Genomic DNA, 25,198 nt, shown 5'->3' with positions numbered 1-25,198 from the left:
GGTGATCATGGCTCGGCACAACATCGAGGGCCGAAGGGCCTGTTCTGTGCTGTACTGTTCTATGTTCCAAGTTTAAATATTAAAACAAAGAAGATGCAAGATTTGAAAGCCAATCATAAGGGACTGGCCTCCCAATTAGGGCCTCTCCCGTCTTAATATTTTCATGGATATCCCATCAGCTGGGAGCCAAAGTGAAAAAACTGATTCCACTCTGGAAATATTTCTTAAAACTTGGCTTCTAAGCACTCAACATTATGTTGTTACTTTAATAATCTTCAGGGAAATATTTTGCCACTTAAATCTCCAAATGCAATCAATCATGTTACTAGAACACACGATTTGCATGCATTCCAACATGATGGCGCTGCATATGTGATCTGTTTTACCTCAATCAATTCACACTTCTGGAGGTTAAGTGCTGATGCAAATAATCTTCGGTATGAATTTGGTAAATGCAATTGGGTATAATTTAAGTTGTGACGGTGTAACAGAAACCTGGAACTCCTAGCCTAAAAAATTGCTGGGGCCAAGGGTCATTTTCAAAACCGATTAATAGATTTGTTAGGCAGGGATCTGAAAAAGTTACAGAACTAAGGAAGGCAAATGGAAACAGATCAACTATGACCTAATTGAATGGAGAAGGGCAATGTTCATTGCTGAAATAGTCTCGCCCAGAAATCGCACAAATACAAATGAAATGGTATCCACGCTACAGGAATGTTAATTATTAATCATGTGAAAAATTGTGTACAGGCAGCTCCTGCTTGCACATTACCTTTGCTATCATTCATTAACACAGGAAAACTATAAGTAGTAAAACAGCAACATTGCTGCGATATTGCAGTACCTACCACTGTGGGAATCTCCCTGGTACATGGAAACGTTGATTACCTCCTCCTCCACTATTTGCTCAGCCATCGTCGCACAATGAACCAGAATGTAGCACTCCAAATGTTTCACATACCTGCAAAGCATTGCACATTTTAACCACATGCACTATGATCAACAACCAGTGTTTTAGCATTAATTACACAAATTATTTAATTACAAAAATAGAAGGGAAACTGTACCATTCAGCTGGGCTGATGGATTTGGTTCACAAACATATTTTATGGTGTCTTTAACCAACAATAATTTGGAACATTAGGACTTTGCTAAAAAAAAAATGGATGTTGAACTACAAATTTTACATATAGAACATTACAGCGCAGTACAGGCCCTTCGGCCCTCGATGTTGCGCTGAAATATATTGGAGTTTCACCAGATGTGTGAGATGACAGTGCTCAATTAAGCATAGGTGTGCCCAAATAGAGATTTAGTGATTCAGTGTATAATTGGAATATCCACAAAGGTCAGTCTGCAGGAGTTAATTGTGCATTAGGGTCTGAGTAGAAGGCTTCTTTAACTGTATATATCTTCCACATAAACACACTTGAGTAACTAATTTTGGACGGTCATCGTAATCTTCTTTTGCTGATGCATAGAGTTCTCAATTATCACAAATTTTGCAGAAGAAAATTAACTCACAGTAGCACAAATAATGGGCCATCGGGGAAGGCGAGGGTGCTACCTCAGCAGTTCCATTGGCATTCAAGGTGTGTCTCAGGCCACATTTATTTGGCACCCGGAGTACGCCACATCGAGTCAAACAAGCACCAGTGCTAAATTCGGCTCAGACCTTAGGCTGACCCAGACCTGCAATACATGCTAACGTGTCAGCCAGTGTGGGCACAATTCCAATTTTTAACCTCCTCCTTCCGGTTTCTCCCATTTTACTTGGGGGTCACGATGCTGGTTCATCAACGTTCTCCATGTCTTACCATCAGTCACCAATTCCCCATCTAGTCCTGGGCATGATTCTCCGCCGGCGGGATTCTCCGTTTTGGCAGCGCCCGGGGGTTTCCCGACGGCGTGGGGCTGCCCCACAATGGGAAACCCCATTGACCGGCCGGCGTAAGGGAGAATTCCGCCGGCGGGTCGAGGCAGTAAAGTGGCGTGTGGGACGGAAAATCCAGCTCCCGGTGTTTAAATCTCACAACCACATCTCATCACCTGATCTTGGGTCTTCCCTTTCTGCACCTTCCTGGCAGTCGTAGCTCCATCACTCTCCTCATCATGTCCACTCTCTCCGCAATAATAAATAATCTTTATTATTGTCACAAGTAGGCTTTCATTAACACTGCAATGAAGTGGCTATGAAAATCCCCTAGTCGCCACACTCCTGCACCTGATCGGATACAGAGAGAAAATTTAGAATGTCCAATTCATGTAACAAGCACGTCTTTGGAGATTTGTGGGAGGAAACCGGAACATCTGGAGGAAACTCACGCAGACACAGGGAGAGTGCGCAAACTCCACACAGAATCAAGCTGGGAATCGAAACTGGGTCCCTGCCGCTGTGAAGCAACAGTGCTAACCAATGTGCTAACGTGCCACCACAAGAAAATTACCATACCATTTCAATCTCTTCTTGGCTACTTTCTTCAATGTTCCCACAATCGTCACTTCCCCCATTATGTAATGGTGTCTCACACTGTTCCTGATGCACATTCATTTCAGTATCTATTCTTGTTAGTACCCAGTTGTTGTTCCTCTCTTCTTGATGTTGCTCAAGTTTCTGCGTGATATAACAAGGCCGTCTTGTGGATTCGTCCTTTCAGGAAATGGGAGGAGGAATCCGCAACCCCAAAAGGATCTCTCTATCACCCCACAGCTTAGGAACCACTGTTACAGGAAGGGTAATCAGGATACAAGATGGATGACAGAGACGAATAAGGTATGGCCTTGGCCTGTGTTTTCCCATGGTACAGTCACCCCCACCACCCATCAGCTCCGTATAAGATATTGCTGCTTCACCATGTTTCATCGCTATTTTGGAAAAATAAAATAATTATTTATTGCTGCCTTATAATGTTTTGTCATAGCTTCTGTCTCTAATGCATATTTATATCTGGCTCACATACTTGTGGTTAGGCATTCTAACATTATTTCAAAATTCAGAAAATTCCAAAATGCAGAAATGCCCTGTTCCTAGCATTCTGGATTTGAGGGGTTACAATGCATACGCATTGCATTTCACATGACAGTGCAACCATTCTGACAATTTGAGAGGCCATTCCGACACATGCTTCTCAAGATCAGGCCAATGGCTGCTCCCTTGTCTGATGGCACATTTGGTCTTGGTCATCTTCTTCAGGATGGATACCTCTTCCTTCCAGTCTCACACTAATTTTTCACTAATGCAAAATTCCCTTGCTGCAGCAGAGTTATTTAATGAGTCAGCAAATTAAACAATGTTTAGCTTGTAGCTGGCTTTGTACTTAATTCTTTCTGCAGGATCCAGTTCTGTTCGTTGATCGCCATGCAGTCTGCTGTGTAGGCACATCTTAAACTCCCACACATCTTAACGAATCAGTCCAAAATGGCAACCAGAGCCCTTACACCAATAAATAAAGTGAGTATAACCCTAAACAAAGCTGATAAATCAGAGAATTAATCGAAAGGTGCATTTTTTAAACTGAAAAATTTGGGGGCCAATCTATAGGTCAAGTATAGGCATAAACATGCTTATATGCTGGGTCAACTTAGAAGTCTCGATCTATGGTATACAGTCTCAGATCGTGAAATTGCCCCCACTACAAACACATTGCAAAACGATTAGATAACAAGTTGTGACTTGCCTAAAGCCTGCAAATGAAAATGTTAATAAGCGGTCAGGTTTTGGTACTGGTTATACTGTAGGTCATTGTAGGTGAAAATACACCACACATATTTGCAACCAGTTAATTTGTTTTATTTTCTCAAACTAATATGGAGTGTCTTCTCATCCAGCAAATATTTGCACAGAGAGAATAAGGGAATGATACAAACTAGACAGGTGCAGCCAACTGTAACAATGTTACGCCTATTGGTTTTGCAAAGAATCAAAATCAACTTCAAATTTGATTTGATTTATTATCGTCACGTATTAGTATACAGTGAAAAGTCTTGTTTCTTGCATGCTCTACAAACAATGCACACCATACATAGGGAAGGAAGGACAGACTGCAGAATATAATGTTACAGTTATAGCAAGGTGTAGAGAAAAGATCAACTTAATACGAGGTAGGTCCATTCAAAAGTCTTGATGGCAGTAGAGAAGAAGCTGTTCTTGAGTCGGTTGGTATCTTTTTCCTGATGGAAGAAGGTGGAAGACAGTTATGTCCGGGAGTGCATGGGGTCCTTAATTATGAGGTAGCAGGAATTATAGAGTCAATGGATGGGAGGCTGGTTTGCGTGATGGACAGGGCATTCACGACCTTTTGTAGTTTCCTGCGGTCTTGGGCAGAGCAGGCTCCATACCAAACTGTGATACAACCAGAAAGAATGCTTTCTATGGTGCATCTGTAGAAGTTGATGAGGGTCGTAGCTGACATGCCAAATTTCCGTAGTCTTCTGAGAAAGTAAAGTCATTGGTGGGCTTTCTTAACTATATTGTCGGCATGGGGGGGACCAGAACCGGCTGTTGGTGATCTGTACACATAAAAACTTGAAGCTCTCGACCCTTTCTACTTCATTCCCATTGATGTAGACAGGAGCATGTTCTCCACTACGCTTCCTGAAGTCAATGACAATCTCCTTTGTTTTGTTGACAGTGAGGGAGAGATTATTGTCGTCTCACCAGTTCACCAGATACTGGTCTAAGCAAATATAAGCAATAATATCAACAAATCAAAAGTGCTTTAAAAATGTACAAAGATATATCCCATGGTCAAAGTCCCTAACTAGCAACATAAGAGTGATTTGCCCATTATTAAAATTTCAGGGTTAATGATTTTCTATGAAATGGAGGTATTTTTTTCTCCCCCAAGTTAGGAAGTGTTGCAATACTTTGCAAGAAGAGTTCACTTTTTAAGCAACATTACCCTGGGGGGGGGGGGGGGGGGGGGGGGGGGGGGAGGAGAGCAGGATGGAGGTTCCTAGTACAAAATGCTTTTTCTTGCTCCTGTCTTGAACCAGAGGCAAGGAATACTGATGGAACGATAGTTTAAAACAAATTTCCAACTAAGGGTCAATTTAGCATGGCCAGTCCACCTACCCTGCACATCTTTGGGTTGTGGGGCAAGTCCCACCCAGATACGGGGAGAATGCGCAAACTCCACACGGACAGTGGCCCGGGGCCGGGATGAAACCCAGGTCCTCAGCGACGTGAGGCAGCAGTACTTGCCACTGTGCCACCCTGAACGATAGTTTTTAAAGAAAAAAAATTCACTCGCGGTATGTGAGCACCATTGTAAGGCCAGCATTTAAATGGCACTTTTAACTGTTCTGGAGAAGGTGGAAGACGCCTTCCTGAACTGGTGCAGTCTATGTGATGTTGGTACACCCAACGCTGTCAGGCAGGAAGTTCCATGATTTTGAGCCAGTGGTGATGAAGGAACGGTGATAAATTTTCAAGTCAAGATGGTGTGTGGCTTGGAGGGGGAACTTTCAGGTGGTTGTGTTCCTATATTACTGCTGCCCTTGTTCCTCTAGGTGGTAATGCTTCTGGATTTGGAGCTTGCTATAGAAGATGTCTTAGCAAGTTGCTGCAGTGTATCCTGTGGATGGTACACACTTCCGTCACTGTGTGTCAGTGTTCGAACATGGCCAGGTAGATGCCTTTGTTGCAACTGTATTGGAACAACTTGGCCAGGGGATGCACCTAGTTCTGAAGCACACGTCTTCTCAAGTATTGCCAGGATGCTTTCAGGGTCCTTAGTTATTGCAGTATCCAGTGCTTTCAGCCATTTATTCATGTCACATGAATCGAAATAGCTGAAGACTGGTTTGGATGATGGCTATGGCACAGTGGTTAGCACTGCTGCATCAGCACCAGAGACCCCAGTTCAATTCCAGCCTTGGGTGACTGTGTGGAGTTTGCAGGTTTTCCCCGTTTTTACATAGGTTTCCTCCAAGTGCTCCGGCTTCCTCCCACACACCAAAGATGCGCGGGTTAGGTGGATTTGCCATGTTAAATTCCCCTTCATGTGGGGTTACGGGGATAGGACAGGAAAGTGTGCCTGGGTAGGGTGCTCTTTCAGAAGATGGTGCAGACTTGAAGGGCCACATCCACAGATGCTGCCAGACCTGCTATGTTTACTCAGCAATATGCTTTTATGCCATTTCCACTGTTTAGCACACATTTGTTATGTGTTCCAGCTTCACCAGGTTTTTTAGGCACGCCTGGTGCTAATCCTAACATGTACTTCTTGGTCCAGGTTTGGTCCCATGACTTGACAGTAACGGTAGAGTGGGAAATATGATGAGCCTCCAGTGTACAGATTGTGGTGGTGATGACGACCCATATCACCTCATGGATGTTCAGTTTCGAACTGTAAAATCTCATCAGAATCTATTCTATTTAGCACAATATTAATGCGACACAGAGCAACATGGAGTGTCCTCAGGATGAAGGTCAGACTGTCTCTACAGGTACTTGCCACTCTTACCAATACTGTCATGGATAGCTGCATCTGCGCAGGTAGATTGGTGTTGAGGAGATCAAGTATTTCGCTTGGGAGCGAATCACGTGACACAGTGGTTAGCACTGCTGCCTAAGGCGCTGAGGACCCGGGTTCAAATCACGGCCTTGGGTTACTGTTCATGTGGAGTTTGCATAGTCTCCCCGTGTCTGCGTGGGTTTCACCCCCACAACAAAAAATTACCAAAAAACAATAAAGAGGGAGAAAATAAACCATGATTACGAGCAAATAATATAAAAACAGACAGCAAGAACTTCTTTAAATATATAAAAAAGCGAGGCCATAATGAACAAAGGTCCCTGAGAGAATAAGACTAATGAAATTTTCCAAGAATCCTTAAATTCTGTAAAAGTCCCAGAGGATTGGAAAACTGCCAATTAACTTTTGTTCAAAAAAGGAGGAAGACAGATAAATAGGTAACTATAGGCCAGTTAGTTTAGCATTGGTCATTGGGAAAATGTTAAGATTCCAATATAAAAGGCAGCTGGATCTGACACTTGGGGAGAATGGATCAAAGGCTATGGGGAGAAAGCAGGATTAGGCTATTGAGTTGGATGGTCAGCCGTGATGAATGATGGAGCAGGCTCGAAGGGCCAAAAGGCCTCCTCCTGCTCCTATCTTCTATGTATTCTATGTAACCCAATGATGTGCAGGTTAGGTAGATCGGCCACGCTAAATTGCCCCTTAATTGGAAAAAAAATAATTGGGTAATCTAAATTTTTTTTAAAAAAGTATTTAAAAATTCTCTCATCATCTGCCACAAGCAAACCCAGAAGCAACCTCCTTCAGGACTCAGCAAGTTCAGTCAGTCGTGGTATGGCGGAGACACACTTTTTGATGGACACTGGAGCCCTCCCTTTGGGGACATTGAAGAAGCAGAGGATGGCAAGGACACAAAGTGGTGCCTACCGTGAAGGAATACGGATTACTCAGCTGAGGGAGGATCATAGGTGGTAATCAGCAGAGATTTCATGGAGTCTGGTGTCCATGTTGTGGACTCCCAGGGCAACTCTCTCCTGACTGTGTACAACTGTGCTGCCCTCCCAGGAGATTTCTCTTACAGGCAGTCTGTCCCCAGCAGCAGTTGACCTTTGGGGGTTTATCCTGCCAGTGGGGCAGGACATTTTTAAAATATTCTTTTGTGGAATGTGGGCGTTGCTGAAATGATTGCAGTCATTGCCCACCCCTAATTTCCTTTGAACTGACTGGCTTGCTGGGCCATTTCAGAGTCAACCACATTACTGTGGGTCTGGTGTTCACATGTTGGCCAGAGCAGGTAAGAACAGCAGATTTCCTTCCCCATATTGCACGATAATGGTGGTGGCATCTGAGACATTGGATGTAAAGAATGGACTGCTTCTCCCAAATTAAAATAAATAAATTTAGAGTACCCTGGATGTCATTCCTATACTGTGTTGAAATCAAGATCTTGTACTACATTCATTATCTGACCACTACGAAGTGTTTATTTCCGCCCAAAAACCTGATATTTTCAAGACCCAATCATTTTGCCACTACTACTTAATTTAGCTCCGGTGTATTTTTCACAATTTCAACCTTGTTTATTAGGTGTTTATTGTGTGAGCCTTTCTCCTTCAAATTGGTTTCTCAATTCAAACAAAACTCAATTTTAAGGCCAAACATGTTCTGTCTGAAAGCCTGCTGGCATTGAAGAGGCTGCAAGTACTACTTCCTCAGGTCTCAAATCTATATAGGCTTCTCCAAAAACAGGAAGGTCAACTTTGATCAACGTTAGGTTAGTCAAGTTCTATGTCTAAGTGAATTCCTCAATCACAAGGAAGAAAAACAAAAGATATGCAATCGGCCATTAGAATGCACTAAATTTACAGCCCTGGAAATAAAGCAGGCTCAAGCTTTATTTAATTATTCATTCAAGGGATGTGGGTGTCATTGGACAGGCCAGCATTAATTGCCCATCCGTAATTGCTCTGGAGGTGGTGGTGTCATTGGCCAGGCCAGCATTTATTGCCCATCCATAATTGCTCTCGAGGAGCTGGCTTGGAGAGGAACTTGCAAGTGGTGTTGTTCCCATGCATGTTAACTTTGACCTTCTGGGTGGTAACGGTTGGGAGTTTGAAAAAAGTGCTGATAATAGAGCCTTCGTGAGGTACTGCAGTACATCTTGTAGATCAGGGTTTTTCGAAGTGTAGGTCACGGCCCGCAGGTGGGTGTCACAAGGGCCACGGAGCCGAGGGTCCTGGTGTTTCCATCAGCCGCTAACGCTATGTGTCCCAATGGCAGCATTCTGAAGCCTGCAGGGAAAACCCTGCCTAAAATTGGAATTCAGTCCCGATCTGTGCACTGCGCTTAACTGGCACATAACAAGCTGAGAGCTGCCGACCTGGCTGCTCTTCCACGTGTATTTAAAATTCATTATAAACAAAATAATATAAAATAATTAATCCAAGTTACAAAATCAAAGAGGACAAACAAGCAAAAGCACAAATTAACTTAACCCCACATAACTAAATTAAACCCCTTAACAGCAGATGGTGACTAAATTTCCAGCTTCTGACCTGCTCTTATAGCTATAATACCTATATGGCTAGTCCAGTTCTGTTTCTGCTAAATGGTAACTCCCAGGATGTTGATATGGGGGAATACAGTGATAGTAATGCCATTCAATGTCAAGAGGAGATGGTCAAGATGCTCCCTCATTGGAGATGGTCATTGTCCAGCACTTTTGTGGCACAACTGTTACTCATCACTTATCACGTCTTGCTTCATAGGGACCGCAAACTACTTCAGTGTCTGAGAAATCGCGAATGGTGCTGAGCATCATGCAATCATCAGCAAGCATCCCCACTTCTGACCTGATGATGTAGGGAAGGTCATTGATGAAGCAGCTGAAGATGGTTGGGCCTAGGACACTAACCTGAGGAACTCCTGCAGTGATATCCAAGGACTGAGATGACTGATATCCAACAACCACAATTACCACACTGAATGTGCTCAGGATGAATCCACCCAGTAGAGTTTCCCCCAATTTCCAGTGACTCAAGTTTTGCCGAGCTCCTCGATGCCAAACTAGGTCAAATGCTGCCTTGATGTCAAGGACAGTTATTGTCACCTCAGGAGTTCAACTCTTTTGTGTTCATCTTTGGGCCAAGGCTTTAATAATGAGGTCAGGAGCAGAGTGGCCTCAGCAGAACCCAAACTTAACATCAGTTATTGCAAGTGTCATTTCGTAGCACAGTTAATGATCCCTTCCATCACTTTACTGGTGATCGAGGATAGACTGATGGGGCAGTAATTGGCCAGGATGGATTGTCCTGCTTTCTGTGTACACAACATATTTGGGCAATTTCCCATATTGCTGGGTAGATGCCAGTGTTGTAGCTCTACTGGAACAGCTTAGCTAGGGGCACAGCAAGTTCTGGAGAATAAGTCTTCAATATAATTGCAGGTATATTGTCAGGGCCCATAGCCTTTGCAGTATCCAGTGCCTTCAGTTGTTTATTGATATCACGTGGAGTGAATCGAATTGGCTGAAGAATGACATCTGTGATACAGAGGACCTCAGGAGATTGTCAAGGTGGATCACCCATTCGGCATTTCTGGCTGAAGATTATAGCAAATGCTTTCACATTACCTTTTGCACTGATGTGCAGGGTTTAGCTTTATTCAGGATGGGGATATCTGTGGTGTCTTCTCCTATTAGTTGTTTAATTGTCCACCGCCATTTAGGGTTGAATATGGCAAAATTGCAGAGTTTACATCTGATCAGTGTGTTGTGGGATTGCTTAGCTCTGTCCAGCATGTACTGATTTGCATGCAAGTAGCCCGGTGTTGTAGCTTCATTAGGTTGGCACCTCAGGTTTCGGTATGCCTGGTCCCTCTCCTGACATGCCATCTTCATTGAAACATAGAAAATAGGAGCAGGATGAGGCCATTTAGCACTTCAAGCCTGCTCCGCCATTCATTGTGATCATGGCTGATCACCCAACTCAATAGCCTAATCTTATTCCCCCCCCCCCCCCCCATTTCCTTTGATCCCCTATGCCCCAAGTACTATATCTAACTGCTTCTTGAAAACCTTTTGGTCTCAACTACTTGTTTCGGCACAGTGGTTAGCACTGCTGCCTTACAGCTCCAGGGACCTAGGCTCAATTCCGACCTCTGGTGACTGTGTGCGGATTTTGCACTTTCTCCCCTTGTCTGCGTGGGTTTCCTCCGGGTGCTCCAGTTTCCTCCCACAGTCCAAAAATGTACAGGTTAGGTGGATTGGCTGTGCTAAATTGCCCTTTGTGTCAAAAAGGTTAGGTTGGGTACTGGGTTATGAGGATAGGGTGGAGACGTGGGCTTAAGTAGGGAGCTCTTTCCAAGAGCCAGTGCAGATTTGATGGGCAGAATGGCCTTAACACAAGAACATAAGAACTAGGAGCAGGAGTAGGCCATCTGGCCCCTCGAGCCTGCTCCGCCATTCAATGAGATCATGGCTGATCTTTTGTGGACTCAGCTCCACTTTCCGGCCAGAACACCATAACCCTTAATCCCTTTATTCTTCAAAAGACTATCTATCTTTACCTTAAAAACATGTAATGAAGGAGCCTCAACTGCTTCACTGGGAAAGGAATTCCATAGATTCACAACCCTTTGAGTGAAGAAGTTCCTCCTAATCTCAGTCCTAAATCTACTTCCCTTTATTTTGAGGCTATGTCCCCTAGTTCTGCTGTCCCCCCTCATCCTTCTAAATTCCAACGAGTACAGTCCCAGTCTACTCAACCTCTCCTCATAATCCAACCCCTTCAGCTCTGGGATTAACCTGGTGAATCTCCTCTGCACACCCTCCAGTGCCAGTACGTCCTTTCTCAAGTAAGGAGACCAAAACGGAACACAATACTCCAGGTGTGGCCTCACTAACACCTTATACAATTGCAACATAACCTCCCTAGTCTTAAACTCCATCCCTCTAGCAATGAAGGACAAAATTCCATTTGCCTTCTTAATCACCTGTTGCACCTGTAAACCAACTTTCTGTGACTCATGCACTAGCACACCCAGGTCTCTCTGCACAGCGGCATGCTTTAATATTTTATCGTTTAAATAATAATCCCGTTTGCTGTTATTCCTACCAAAATGGATAACCTCACATTTGTCAACATTGTATTCCATCTGCCAGACCAGAGCCCATTCACTTAACCTATCCAAATCCCTCTGCAGACTTCCAGTATCCTCTGCACTTTTCGCTTTACCACTCATCTTAGTGTCATCTGCAAACTTGGACACATTGCCCTTGGTCCCCAACTCCAAATCATCTATGTAAATTGTGAACAATTGTGGGCCCAACACGGATCCCTGAGGGACACCACTAGCTACTGATTGCCAACCAGAGAAACACCCATTAATCCCCACTCTTTGCTTTCTATTAATTAACCAATCCTCTATCCATACTACTACTTTAACCTTAACGCCATGCATCTTTACCTTATGCAGCAACCTTTTGTGTGGCACCTTGTCAAAGGCTTTCTGGAAATCCAGATATACCACATCCATCGGCTCCCCGTTATCTACTGCACTGGTAATGTCCTCAGAAAATTCCACTAAATTAGTTAGGCATGACCTGCCCTTTATGAACCCATGCTGCGTCTGCCCAATGGGACAATTTCTATCCAGATGCCTCGCTATTTCTTCCTTGATGATAGATTCCAGCATCTTCCCTATTACCGAAGTTAAGTTCACTGGCCTATAATTTCCTGCTTTCTGCCTACCTCCTTTTTTAAACAGTGGTGTCACGTTTGCTAATTTCCGATCCACCGGGACCACCCCAGAGTTTAGTGAATTTCGGTAAATTATCACTAGTGCATCTGCAATTTCCCTAGCCATCTCTTTTAGCACTCTGGGATGCATTCTATCAGGGCCAGGAGACTTGTCTACCTTTAGCCCCATTAGCTTGCCCATCACTACCTCCTTAGTGATAACAATCCTCTCAAGGTCCTCACCTGTCATAGCTTCATTTCTATCAGTCACTGGCATGTTATTTGTGTCTTCCACTGTGAAGACCGACCCAAAAAACCTGTTCAGTTCCTCAGCCATTTCCTCATTTCCCATTATTCAAACTCCCTTCTCATCCTCTAAAGGACCAATATTTACCTTAGCCACTCTTTTTTGTTTTATATATTTGTAAAAACTTTTACTGTCTGTTTTTATATTCTGAGCAAGTTTACTCTCATACGCTTCTTTATAGCTTTTTTAGTAGCTTTCTGTTGCCCCCTAAAGATTTCCCAGTCCTCTAATCTCCCAGCAATCTTTGCCACTTTATATGCTTTTTCCTTCAATTTGATACTCTCCCTTATTTCCTTAGATATCCACGGTCGATTTTCCCTCTTTCTTCCGTCCTTCCTTTTTGTTGGTATAAACCTTTGTTGAGCACTGTGAAAAATCGCTTGGAAGATTCTCCACTGTTCCTCAACTGTTCCACCATAAAGTCTTTGCTCCCAGTCTACCTTAGCTAGTTCTTCTCTCATCCCATTGTAATTTCCTTTGTTTAAACACAAAACACTAGTATTTGATTTTACTTTCTCACCCTCCATCTGCATTTTAAATTCCACCATATTGTGATCGCTCCTTCCGAGAGGATCCCGAATTATGAGATCATGAATCAATCCTGTCTCATTACACAGGACAAGATCTAGGACCGCTTGTTCCCTCGTAGGTTCCATTACATACTGTTCCAGGAAACTATCGCGAATACATTCTATAAACTCCTCTTCAAGGTTGCCTTGACCGACCTGGTTAAACCAATCGACATGTAGATTAAAATCCCCCATGATAACTGCTGTACCATTTCTACATGCATCAGTTATTTCTTTGTTTATTGCCTGCCCCACCATAACGTTACTATTTGGTGGCCGATAAGACTACTCCTATCAGTGACTTTTTCGCCTTACTATTCCTGATTTCCACCCAAATGGATTCAACCTTATCCTCCATAGCACCGATGTCATCCCTTACTATTGCCCGGATGTCATCCTTAAATAACAGAGCAACACCACCTCCCTTACCATCCACTCTGTCCTTCCGAATAGTTTGATACCCTCGGATATTTAACTCCCAGTCGTGACCATCCTTTAACCATGTTTCAGTAATGGCCACTAAATCATAGTCATTTACGATGATTTGTGCCATCAACTCATTTACTTTATTCCGAATACTACGAGCATTCAGGTAAAGTACACTTATGTTGGTTTTTTTACCTCTGTTTTAAATCTTAACATCTCCAGTTTTATTCCTTTCGTTATTACTGGGCCTATTCACTGAGCTCCCCTCAGTCACTGTACCTTGTACTGTTGCCCTTTTAGATTTTTGACTATGTCTTCTCTGCCTTGCACTTTTCCCCTTACTGCCTTTTGCTTCTGTCCCTGTTTTACTACCTTCCAACTTCCTGCATCGGTTCCCATCCCCCTGCCACATTAGTTTAAACCCTCCCCAACAGCTCTAGAAAACACCCCCTAGGACATCGGTTCCAGTCCTGCCCAGGTGCAGACCGTCCGGTTTGTATTGGTCCCACCTCCCCCAGAACCGGTCCCAATGCCCCAGGAATTTGAATCCCTCCCTCTTGCACCATCTCTCGAGCCACGCATTCATCCTATCTATCCTGACATTCCTACTCTGACTAGCTCGTGGCACTGGTAGCAATCCTGAGATTACTACCTTTGAGGTCCTACTTTTTAGTTTAACTCCTAACTCCCTGAATTCCGCTTGTAGGACCTCATCCCGTTTTTTACCTATATCGTTGGTGCCTATGTGCACCACGACAGCTGGCTGTTAAACCCCCCCCCCCCCCCCCCCAGAATGTCCTGCAGCCACTCCGAGACATCCTTGACCCTTGCACCAGGGAGGCAACATACCATCCTGGAGTCTCGATTGCGTCCACAGTCCCCTTACGATCGAGTCCCCTATCACTATAGCCCTGCCATTTTTCTTCCTGCCCTGCTGTGCAGCAGAGCCAGCCACGGTGCCATGAACCTGGCTTCTGCTGCCTTCCCCTAGTGAGCCATCTCCCTCAACAGTATCCAAAGCGGTATATCTGTTTTGCAGGGAGATGACCGCAGGGGACACCTGCACTGCCTTCCTACTCTTGCTCTTTCTTTTGGTCACCCATTTTCTATCTCCCTCATTAATTTTCACCTGCGGTGTGACCAACTCGCTAAACGTGCTATCCACGACCTCCTCAGCATTGCGGATGCTCCAAAGTGAGTCCATCCGCAGCTCCAGAGCCGTCAAGCGGTCTAACAGGAGCTGCAACTGAACACACTTCTTTCACGTGAAAGAGCCAGGGGCAGTGGACGTGTCTCTGAGCTCCCACATCGCACACGAGGAGCATGACACGGGCCTGGGATCTCCTGCCATGTCTTAAACCTTAGGTAAACTTATACAACAACAATTTCAAAATAAAAATAAATAAATTAGACAATGAAAAGAAAAACTACTTACCAGTCACTTACCAGGGTTAAAAAGCACCTCCGAAAAAGCACCTTCTCTCACTCTGCACCGAATTACCTCACTGCACCAAATTACCAAGTTGCAATCCCACTCTAGGTGTGTTTCACTCAGGATGTGTCTCCTTGAAAAGCGCTAGCTTACTGAGTGCGCTTTCTGTCTGTCTTTTATGCAGACCTCAGCTAATCGATGACTCAAAAAATACCTAATACCTATGATTCTTCCTGTGGTAACTAGTTCCACAGGCCAGTCTCTCTGGGTGAAGACATTTCTCCTCACCTCTGTCCTAAATTGTCTACCCCGTATCCTCAGACTGTGACCCCTGGTTCTGGACACCCCCACCATGCAGGGACATCCTTCTTGCATCTACCCTTTTAGAATTTTATAGGTTTATATGAGATTTCCCCCCCCCCCCCTCATTCTTCTGAACCCCAGCAAATATAATCCTAACCGATTCAATCTCTCCTCATATGTCAGTCCCGCCACCCCAGGAATCAGTCCGGTAAACCTTCGCTGCACTCCCTCTAGAGCAAGAGCCCCTCAGATAAAGAGGCCAAAACTGCACACAATATTCCAGGTGTGGCCTAACCAAGGTCCTGCTCTTATATTCAAATTTTCTCGCAATTAAGGCCAGCACCGGTTGATTGTGGTTCAGTGACAGTCAGCAGGACCTGATGCCATAAGATCCCATGGGGCCTGAAGTCAATGTTGAAGCCTCCCAGGCAACACCCTCCCGACTCCTATACTACTGGATGGTCTGCACTGCCGATGGGACAGGATATACCCCGGGATGGTGACAGAGACATTGTCTATTAGGTGTGATTACACGAGTATGACTATGTCAGATTGTTATTTGACTAGTCTGTTGGACAGCTCTCCACAAGCCCCAGATGTTAGCGAGGTGGTCTTTGCAGGCTTGACAGGGATGGGTGTGCCATTGTCATTTCCAGTGCCTCGTCAATGCCAGGTGGTCTATCCAGTTTAATTCTCTATTGACTAAATACAGTCTGCTGCTGTGTTACTGACAATGCTGCCACCCCCTGTAGACATGGATCAATGAATCTGATGACTGTTCGATAGAGCAGTGTTCCGCTGCTATTTTTGACAAATAGCAGTCTCTCTCAGGCAAAGTGGAGCTGAAAGCACATCACATGAACAAACTGCATGATGTTGTCCAGTGTCCTTCACCAAGCACACCTATAGCTCTTTAAGGTTCGTGAGCAGGCTCTTAAACAAGACCATGTCCACTCAAGTTATTCAGGTTTTGTCAAAAAACAAAGATGTGCAACGGTTGTGTTTATTAATTGCATCATGCATTGACCAAACTTGCTGCCCATGACGGGGCTATTTCACTTTACTGATGAAGTAATCAAAGGGCAACTGGACCTATAACATCTAATTGCAGAACATGGCTTATGTGACTGCTATAAAAAACAGTCATAACATTTGGAGTATTTTACAACTCTGACTGACATTTATTACCAGATGAGAGAATGTATAATTCACACTGATGTTTGGTTCAGTTATCCTGTAGCCAATGCTTCTAACAAATCAAAAAATTACATTGTTTGTGAAACACTTTCAGTTGATTTGAGGACATAGTAAGTTGACATACAATTGCAAGCACCACCTTTCTTTCAACTTTCTTTATCGCCCCCCTCAGCGTGCCACCTCATGCAGTTGTCTTAATTGCCAACAGTGGACTCCCTGCTTGACCATTCTTTGCATGCATAGAGTGTCATTGAAACAGAAGGAGCCCATTCAGCCCCTCAAATCTGTACCACCATTCAGCTGGGTCATGATGATACACATCTTAACTCCACATACCACCTTGGTTCTATATCATTTAATACTCCTGTTTATCAAAAATCTGTCAATCTCAGTTTTGAAATGTTCAAGTAACCCCAACCTTTTGAGGGACAGAATTCTAGATTTCCACTCCTCATAATGTAAAGAAGTGTTTTCTGGCAGCACCGCTTAGCAGCCAGCATTAATTGTAACCTCTATTCCAGTGTTCTGGACTCACCCCACCAGTGGAAACAGTATCTATCTACCCCTTTCATCCTTTATAACGTCTCAATTAAATCACTCCTTAATCTTCTTTATTCAGAGAACATAAGGAGAGTTTATGAAACCTATTCTTCTCATTTAACTTGTAGTCCAATACACTATCTGAACAGCAGGTCATTACTGGCAGCTAAGTCCACCTCATTCAAACGTGCAGTTCCATCAAGGTTTGCCAGATAGGCCATCAGACTGCCAATCTGTTTCCACCTGCATGACCTGGGGCTATACAGATGGCTGCCACACCTCAAATGAGCAAATAGTCAAACTTTGAGCTCCCTGACTAAACCACAGAGTAAATATACAATAAAATGCAGATATCATTGGTATAAATCAGTGGGTTTCAAAGTCTTCCTTCTTAATACATTGTTTTACAAGTGGAACATTCTCAATTTCACAGATTCATAGCATTTCATTGAAACAAGACATGACCAAAGCATGATAAATACAGTGAATAACAATTTCAACATGTTGAGCCAGAACAGCCACAGCACAACAGCAGCTTGTCCTTTGTTTTTACAAACCCCCCCCACCCCCGAAGATTCACATGTTGATAATATGAAAAATGTACAAGTTTTGTGGCTAAAATACCCAGTTTCACAACACAAACGTGGAACATGTAAGATTTGATTAAACTGTGTTTGTTTATTCACTAGATGAAAAACATTGAATCTTTTCCTTTGAGCCCTAAACTTGAAAAAAGTAAACGTGCAAGTAGTGTCCAATCAAAAACTATTCCAAAACTCTAACTTAGTAATTTTTATTATATATAAAATTAAGCCACTAAGTGCTCAGCATTAGATACATTATTGATCGCTGTCTTTCAAGATTGTGCCATTACCAGAACCATTCCCTGACAACCACTCATTTCCAAACACTAAATTCTAATTTTCATCTTGAATATCAGAAAGGATGCACTCAAAATAAATAATCAATTGTTTCTTTTCCACATATTCCTATCACGTGTAAGGTCTTCCGTCCAACATCAACACCGAAATGTTTAAATGCACATCATGCCTTCTCCCAATCATGCTTTCTCCCCATGTTGCACAGTCATTAGCACTGCTACCTCTCAGCGGCAGGGACCTGGATTCGATTCTGGCCTTGGGTGACTGTCCGCCTGTATGGAGTTTTTGCACGCTCTCCTGTATGTGCATGGGTTTCCTCTGGGTGCTCAGGTTTGCTCCCACGGACCAAAGATATGCAGGTTAGGTGGGGTTGCGGGGAAAGGGCGGGGGGAGTGGGCCTAGGTAGGGTGCTCTGCCAGAGGGTCGGTGCAGACTCAACGGGCCGAATGGCCCTCTTCTAAACTGCAGGGATTTAATGGAAAAATTAAGTGCCTTTATGGTAGGAAACCTGATCATTAGTTCCTACCTTGTCCTTTCCTGCCCCTATTTAAAGTAAAATGGTTTTGGTCCGAACACATATTCAGCGACATTTGTTGGACTAAGTTAAGGTTGCCACAAAAATGTATTTTTGATTCCTAGGATGAAATTGGCTGTTATTTTCTTGAACTTGGTCTGAAAATTGAGATTGTTTCAGTAAAGTTAAACAGCAACAACAATATTTTGTGCATTATACAGCTACAACAATATTTTGTGCATGTTAAGTTAGTCTCAAGTAATTGATATTCTTTGTTCCGCTAATTAATAGATCAATTAAACCCAAGATGCTGAGCATCAGATCGACTCAAACCCATGCAAGTGAGCAGGTATGGCATCACTACAAGTTGTATACCTGGTTGCAGTCTTGCAGGACTAACAACAATAAAAAAGGCTGGACAGGAGTGCAAAAGAGGGATTAGGTCCTCTGTCCAAGGGGCTGAACTTAAAAAACATTTTGAGTTATTCTCCTCAGAACAAAAAGGAATGCCAACAATTTAAAATTACAGAAAAGATAAATGGTAGTAATGCAATTACTAGGTTTTTTAAAAAATTGATTCATGGGATCTGTGTGGCAATCGTAATTCTCAGCATTTAATACCCATGTCTAATTTCCCTTGAGGTGGTGACAGCGAACTGCCACTTTTAACCTCTGATGTCTGCATGATGTGGGGACACCCAGGTGCTGTTAGGGAGGGAGTTCCAAGTTTTCGATCCAGCAACAAAAGATCATTGGTATCTATCCAAATCAGGTTGATGCATGGCTTGGGAGGAAACTTGGAATAGTGGATTTTCTTGCAACTTTTGCCCTTTTTCTTTGTCAACAGTGGAGGTGGCAGGCTTGTGAGGTGCTGGGAATTAAAGTGTAGTGGAAATATATATTTTAACAAGACCTTATTTTCTCAAAAGAATCGTGGGGTAGGAATTTGAGGCAAATCAGTTACCTAAGAGGAAAAATTAGACCAACGCAAGTTCTGAAATGTAGTGATGTAAATTTAAGATTCAAAATAAAGAAATATGGTAAAATAATTTTAATAAATAAATAGATTGGTAAGACTTTACCACGGGTGACATTAATGCATCATACTGTAAATGGGTTTAATATCCTTTTCTAATTAATGGTCCTAGTTAACACAGCTGCGGAATGTCTATTAGATGCACTTTTGCTGAACTGCTTTGTCCCATCCTTGTGATGCTGCTCCAAACTCTACAAGTTGTGTGGGCAAGATGCTGCCCCATGGACACAAGAAAATTGACCAATATTTCTTGCTTATATAAATGAATGTCAATTTGGAACTAGGTTCAGATTGCTCAAACTTGCTTTCAAGAAGACCACAGCGATGGCTTTTATCTCATCAGTTTGGGATCCTCAGATACAGGGGCAAAGGGAAAGGGGGTCATGCTGGCATAGTGAGAGAAGGCTCGAGAGGATATAAATACTGGCACTCTCAGCTAATTTGAGGCAAGTAATCAGGGAACCAGGTAATTCTTGGGACACCCGGGTTCAAATGTCCAGGAAGACGTTGAAATTTGAATTCAATAAAAACTGTAATAACCATGAAACCAGGGCAGTACGGTGGCGCAGTGGTTAGCACTCACAGTGCTGAGGTCCCAGGTTCGATCCTGGCCCTCGGTCACTGTCAGTGTGGAGTTTTCACATTCTCCCCCTTTTTGCGTGGGTTTCGCCCCCACAACCCAAAAGATGTGCAGGGTAGGTGGATTGGTCACGCTAAATTGGAAAAATGAATTGGATACTCTAAGTTTATTTTAAAAAGATAACAACCATTGTAGATTGTTGTTTAAAATGATCACGTTCACTAATGTTCTTTTGGGAAGGAAATACGGCATCCTGAAATGTCACTGGTCTTTTAATAGTCTTTTTTTTAGATTATTGGTAAATGTTGAAAGGTCTATGTTGGAATCTCAACTTCTCTGACAATGTTCACTGAAGCATTCAGTGTACAAAGTCCAGCAATCACAGTAAAGCCAATGTCATTATACCAAGACCTTGAAACTAAACAAACTGTTAATAAACAAGCACCTAATACTTCCATCCAAAACTGTTATTTGCTATTTTAATGGACTCATCGAATGGCTAGCAGTAAATAGGTTAAATTAGCTGAGAAAGGCACTTTGCATCAATGCTTCTAATGCTGATCACATGGCCCAATTCCAAAGTCTAAATGTGTCCTAAAATTGGATGGAATGGTCAGCAGATGTAAACAAGCATCAAGATGTATCTTGCGGTACACAGTAACTTGATATTGGCACATGAACAATTGAATTATCTGTCACAGGAATGATTCTCTGTGGAAGATGGAGGAATACTCAAATTCCGAGTTACCAGAGTCATATCAATTGGCATACCACAACCAGAGCTAATAAAGCCAATGGTGCACAGCCAATGCCAGCCCCACATGCCCCGGAGTCACGACACAAATGAATTGACAAATAATTCTGATATAAACTTCCGAAATCTTTGCCCTTGCCTGCCCCAATAATTGCAGTCGCCAGGTTTAACACAATTACTGTTTATTTCTAACAGGATTAATGGTGAAATACGTAGATACAGCTGGTTAAATATTAATAAGTACCCAAATTACTGTAACATGACTCCCCCCAACATCCACACACACACAAGACAATCAGGGGGGGGGGGTGGAAATGTAAAGAGTCGTTGCTTCTTTTGATGTATCCTTGCACGCTTTCGCCACAGTCAACTTGGGAATCACAGTCCTTGTTTTGCTATCTATACACTCTCTGGTGCGACAGGGTCTCTGTTTCGACAGAGTCTCTGTTTCATTCGACTTTGCTCTCAGTTTGTGGCCTGCCTTCAGGCCCTGTGTTCAAGAATCCAACACCCGCAGGCTGATGATTGGAGGGAGAGAGTTAGCTGTATCTTTTTTGAAGAGGTTTAGCAGCTGCTTTCTGGAGAGGATATTTTACCTCCGCTGCCAGAATCAAAAGTAAAACTAAAATGGAACATCATGGTTCTGAGAAACATTCCAATGGGATAATATCCAATCACCACCTGATACTGGGCAGAGCACAACCTTCTGGGCTCATTCATTGGCCATCAGCCAAATCAATCAAACGGAGTCCCAGCCAATCTCTGTCATTGGTACCAGTCCACAATTAAAATCAGGACTGCCTTCTGGATCCTTCCATTTGAATTAAAGGCACAGGCCATGCTTTCTTCTGCTTGAATTAAAATGGCAGGTTGCCTGAAAGAAATCATCCATGAATCAACAATGTTACGGCAAAAGTAAAAGAAAAGGGAGTAACAAGGGAATAAACAAAATGGAACAGGAGGACCCTTACAATGCGTAAACAATCATTCTGAAAATATAGCAAACTTTACTCTGTTCAATACGACTCCAGTAGAGTTAAGAGAGAGAAAAGCAGTTTTGGGTTTGGGAGCATTTGTGGTTAATGGAAAATAACAAAGACAGAATGGCAACTTATAAAAAAGCTGTCACGATTGACATCATATTAGCTATTGGCAGGAAAGAGGCAACAATCGGTAGGAGTCCCACTTCAGATGACATCTCAATATCAATTGATACCAACAGTTCACCAATGCATCAGTCCAAGTACTCCAGTTGCAAAATCCTTGAACATGTTACCTCCTAAATTCCTGTCCACCTTTCCCACAATCTATTTCAATTTCAGATTTACGGCCCTGTCACAGCTCGGGAATGATCCTGATCAAAGCCACAAATGAAAGCTGTGACTATGACAATGGTGCATCATCTTCTCATCACCTATCTGCAGCCTTTGACATAGCCAAACCAAATATCTCCCACCCTTATTTATCCAATTGTCACGAGAGCATCTCTGGCAACAGCTTTTCTTCCTGTCTCAATAGGTATCTTTGGGATCGCCAAAGGTCTCTCCTCGGTCTCCTTTGCTCCCCTTTAAAGCTGTCCAGCCTCCTTCCATGTATACATTGATGGCGCACAGTTCTAGATCTCCAGCATCCTCCAGTGTCTGACATGGTCGTGCAATTTTCTCCAGGTAAACATTAAATCCTATGCCATTGCCTTCAGCCCCATCACTAATTTACATTCTCTTTGCCACTAATTCCATTCTCCCCGCTAGCCACCAACTCGGGCTAAAAGAGACTGCTCAAAACCTCCTTCACTGTCCTATTTGACAATTATCCAGCCCACTTTTTCTGACCGCTCTCTTCGGTTAGTAACTATTCAGCTTTGATTGCACTTCTGTGTACACTCCTAAGCACCAGCTTAAGACATTTCCCAATAGTTCCCCTGTCCGCCATTATCGCCGCTGGTGGTTGCAGTAGGAATGACGAACAAGCAGTTTTGTGGCAAATTATTTGATTGCATGTTGTAATTTGAGAACAGTATGAGGTGGCTAACAAGAGTGGCAGTGTGAATAAGTACAAGGACAATCATGCAGGGATAGAGGAGAAGTTGCAAATTTAGCATCATTCAGTTCCAATATCTGGGCCACAGCCCAAATACAGTGTTTTTCTCTTCATTTGCGAACATTAACCATCAGCATTTGGCAAAGGGAGAAAATTTACATCAGATGAACAGTGATAATCAAAATTCTAGATTGCAGAAATGCAAGCCAAACGAATTTGCCCAAAAGTAACCTCACCAGCACAGGCCTATGGCGGTAATAATTTTGCTACTTAAAATGTACACATGCCTCGACAAGTCTATTAGCATGACATCAGAGATTATTTCAAATTTATATTTTACTGTAACTTATTGGAAATATATATATAGGAAACTACCAGATATTCCAAGCACCCACTTCCTTCAAGCAGAACAGCTGACTTTTTTATGTGAAGAAAAGCTGATATAACACAGGACTATTCAAACCCGTGGTCTTTCTGGGGTAATTAAGTTGCTAAAAAATTAGCTTCAGGCAAAATTTCTTTCACTGGCTTATCGCATGGGATCTGGGGTAGCCAGCAGCATCACCAAAATGAACACACTTGGTTGGCTGAAACCAGTTGGAAAGAATCATGAACCAGTGCCATTAGCAGACATTGTTATATAAAAGGTTGGTTTAGCTGTAGACCGGGGAGCTCTGTGGGCCCTGTGCAAGTAATGCTTACATGAATGCTCATTAATTTATCCCCATTACAAGCTGCCAATGCTGATCTGGGTGCTCAGATTTAACTATCAGTGAGCAGAGCTGATAATACACCTTTAGACCTACAGATTTAAAACCTGAAGAAGCTTAAAAAATTAGGGAATAAAAGTAGCCGCAAGTATTTCATCAAAATTCCCCAGGCCAGAACATCAGGATTGCCATAGCACACTTTGGATGGCCCAGTTTTACAAAGAATATGAAAACAGAATCACAACATTTTGCTATTTTCCTGGGATATGCAGATCTTTGAGGCATTTAGAACTTACAGACTGAATGCATGTTTGAACCACACAGACTAGGAGGGTCTTGGTGCTGATTTCCCCAGCGCATAACTCTCGAGTGGTTGAGAACCATATCATTCAAAGTTCCTGCCCCCAACCACCATCCACTGAGACCTATAGAAGTGTGCTAAATATGGTAACTGATGAGGACAGAATGGTTGCATAGTTGAATAGTCTGCCAACAAGTCCTGCCAGGGTTTTCAGCAAAGGGATCAAGTTGGAAAGAAAAACAAAACATTTTACCGTAGAAATTTCCGACTGCTAGGTAAATGCATCTCCTGGTACAGTATTGAACTAATTGGACCATCAAGGTCCCCAGTTCGATCCTTCATTGGTTCTGAAGTAACTTATTTCAGTTACAACAGCAATGAGACAACCTTAGCCCCAAGTGCACTTGGCCTATCGAGGGAGAAATCCAGCCAATAGTAACATTCTAGGTAAATCCTTCTGGAAAGCATGGCTGGCATTGGTCACGGATCAAATAGACAGTGACATCTTACAATGTAAGTGTAGAAAATTGTAACTTGTTTAAAGTACTAGAAAGGTGCATGAAGAGCCATGCCCCAACTTAACAACTGCAGCACAGGAAACCTCAATTTTCATACGCCCACCTACACCAGTATAGGCAAGCTGTTCAGATGCCTATTTTGTCCTTGGCAACTATCTACAACTTGGGATTTTGTAATCATGTTCAACGTGTTATATAAACGCAAGGCACTTCACAGTGTTATAAAGCAAAGGTTGACACCGAGCTACAGACATACGTATTAGGACAGATGGCTAAAAGTTTTGTTAAAGCAGCAGGTTTTAAGCAGCATCTGAAAGGAGGAAAAGAGGGTAGGGACTTTCAGGGAGGGAATCCCAGAACTTAACGCCTTGGCATCTGAAGGCTTGGCAACCAATGTGGAGCAATTAAAATCGGGGTTTCTCAAGAGGTCAGAATTAGAGCAAGGCGATATCAGAGGGTTGTGGCGCTGGAGGTTGGAGATAGTAGGTGGCAAGGTCACAAAGGGATTCAAAAATAAGGATGAGAATTTTAAATTGGAGGTTGAGAAAAGAATCTCTGTGAATCTTTCCATTAATTACCTCGACAAAACAAATCCACAGATCTCAAAATAAAATCTATAACTGACTTAGGGATGCAGTTTACTGGCTAAATTTCCCGATGTATTGAGATTTTGGGCAGTGCTTGGGTTGGGAATGAAGAGCGCGCTGCAGAGATAAATGATAGAATTTAACTTTAAAACACTTTCCCACCATCATCCACCATGATCGTGCATGCTCAAAATAAATTGCACTTCCAAGGCACAAAATACATATTGCTTTACCATGGCTATTGTAATACAATCTTATAGCAAAAGACTTCACAACCTAT

The 25,198-nt window shown here is 43.0% G+C and overlaps 1 protein-coding gene across 1 annotated transcript in view; it reads right to left on the bottom strand.

The window, feature by feature from the left end:
• The window catches only part of rnf216 (ring finger protein 216), a 263,325-nt gene that overhangs the window by 223,354 nt on the left and 14,773 nt on the right, over positions 1–25,198 (bottom strand). The window contains exon 2 of the mRNA XM_038820989.1: positions 852–964. Within this exon, the coding sequence (XP_038676917.1) occupies positions 852–918 (67 nt within the window). The 5' untranslated portion in view covers positions 919–964. The remainder of the gene's footprint in view (positions 1–851; positions 965–25,198) is intronic.

Source organism: Scyliorhinus canicula, chromosome 15, assembly GCF_902713615.1.
Source record: "Scyliorhinus canicula chromosome 15, sScyCan1.1, whole genome shotgun sequence".
NCBI classification, from domain to species: domain Eukaryota; kingdom Metazoa; phylum Chordata; class Chondrichthyes; order Carcharhiniformes; family Scyliorhinidae; genus Scyliorhinus; species Scyliorhinus canicula.
The sequence above is the reverse complement of the archived record's forward strand: the minus strand, read 5'-3'. Positions and strand labels throughout refer to the sequence as shown.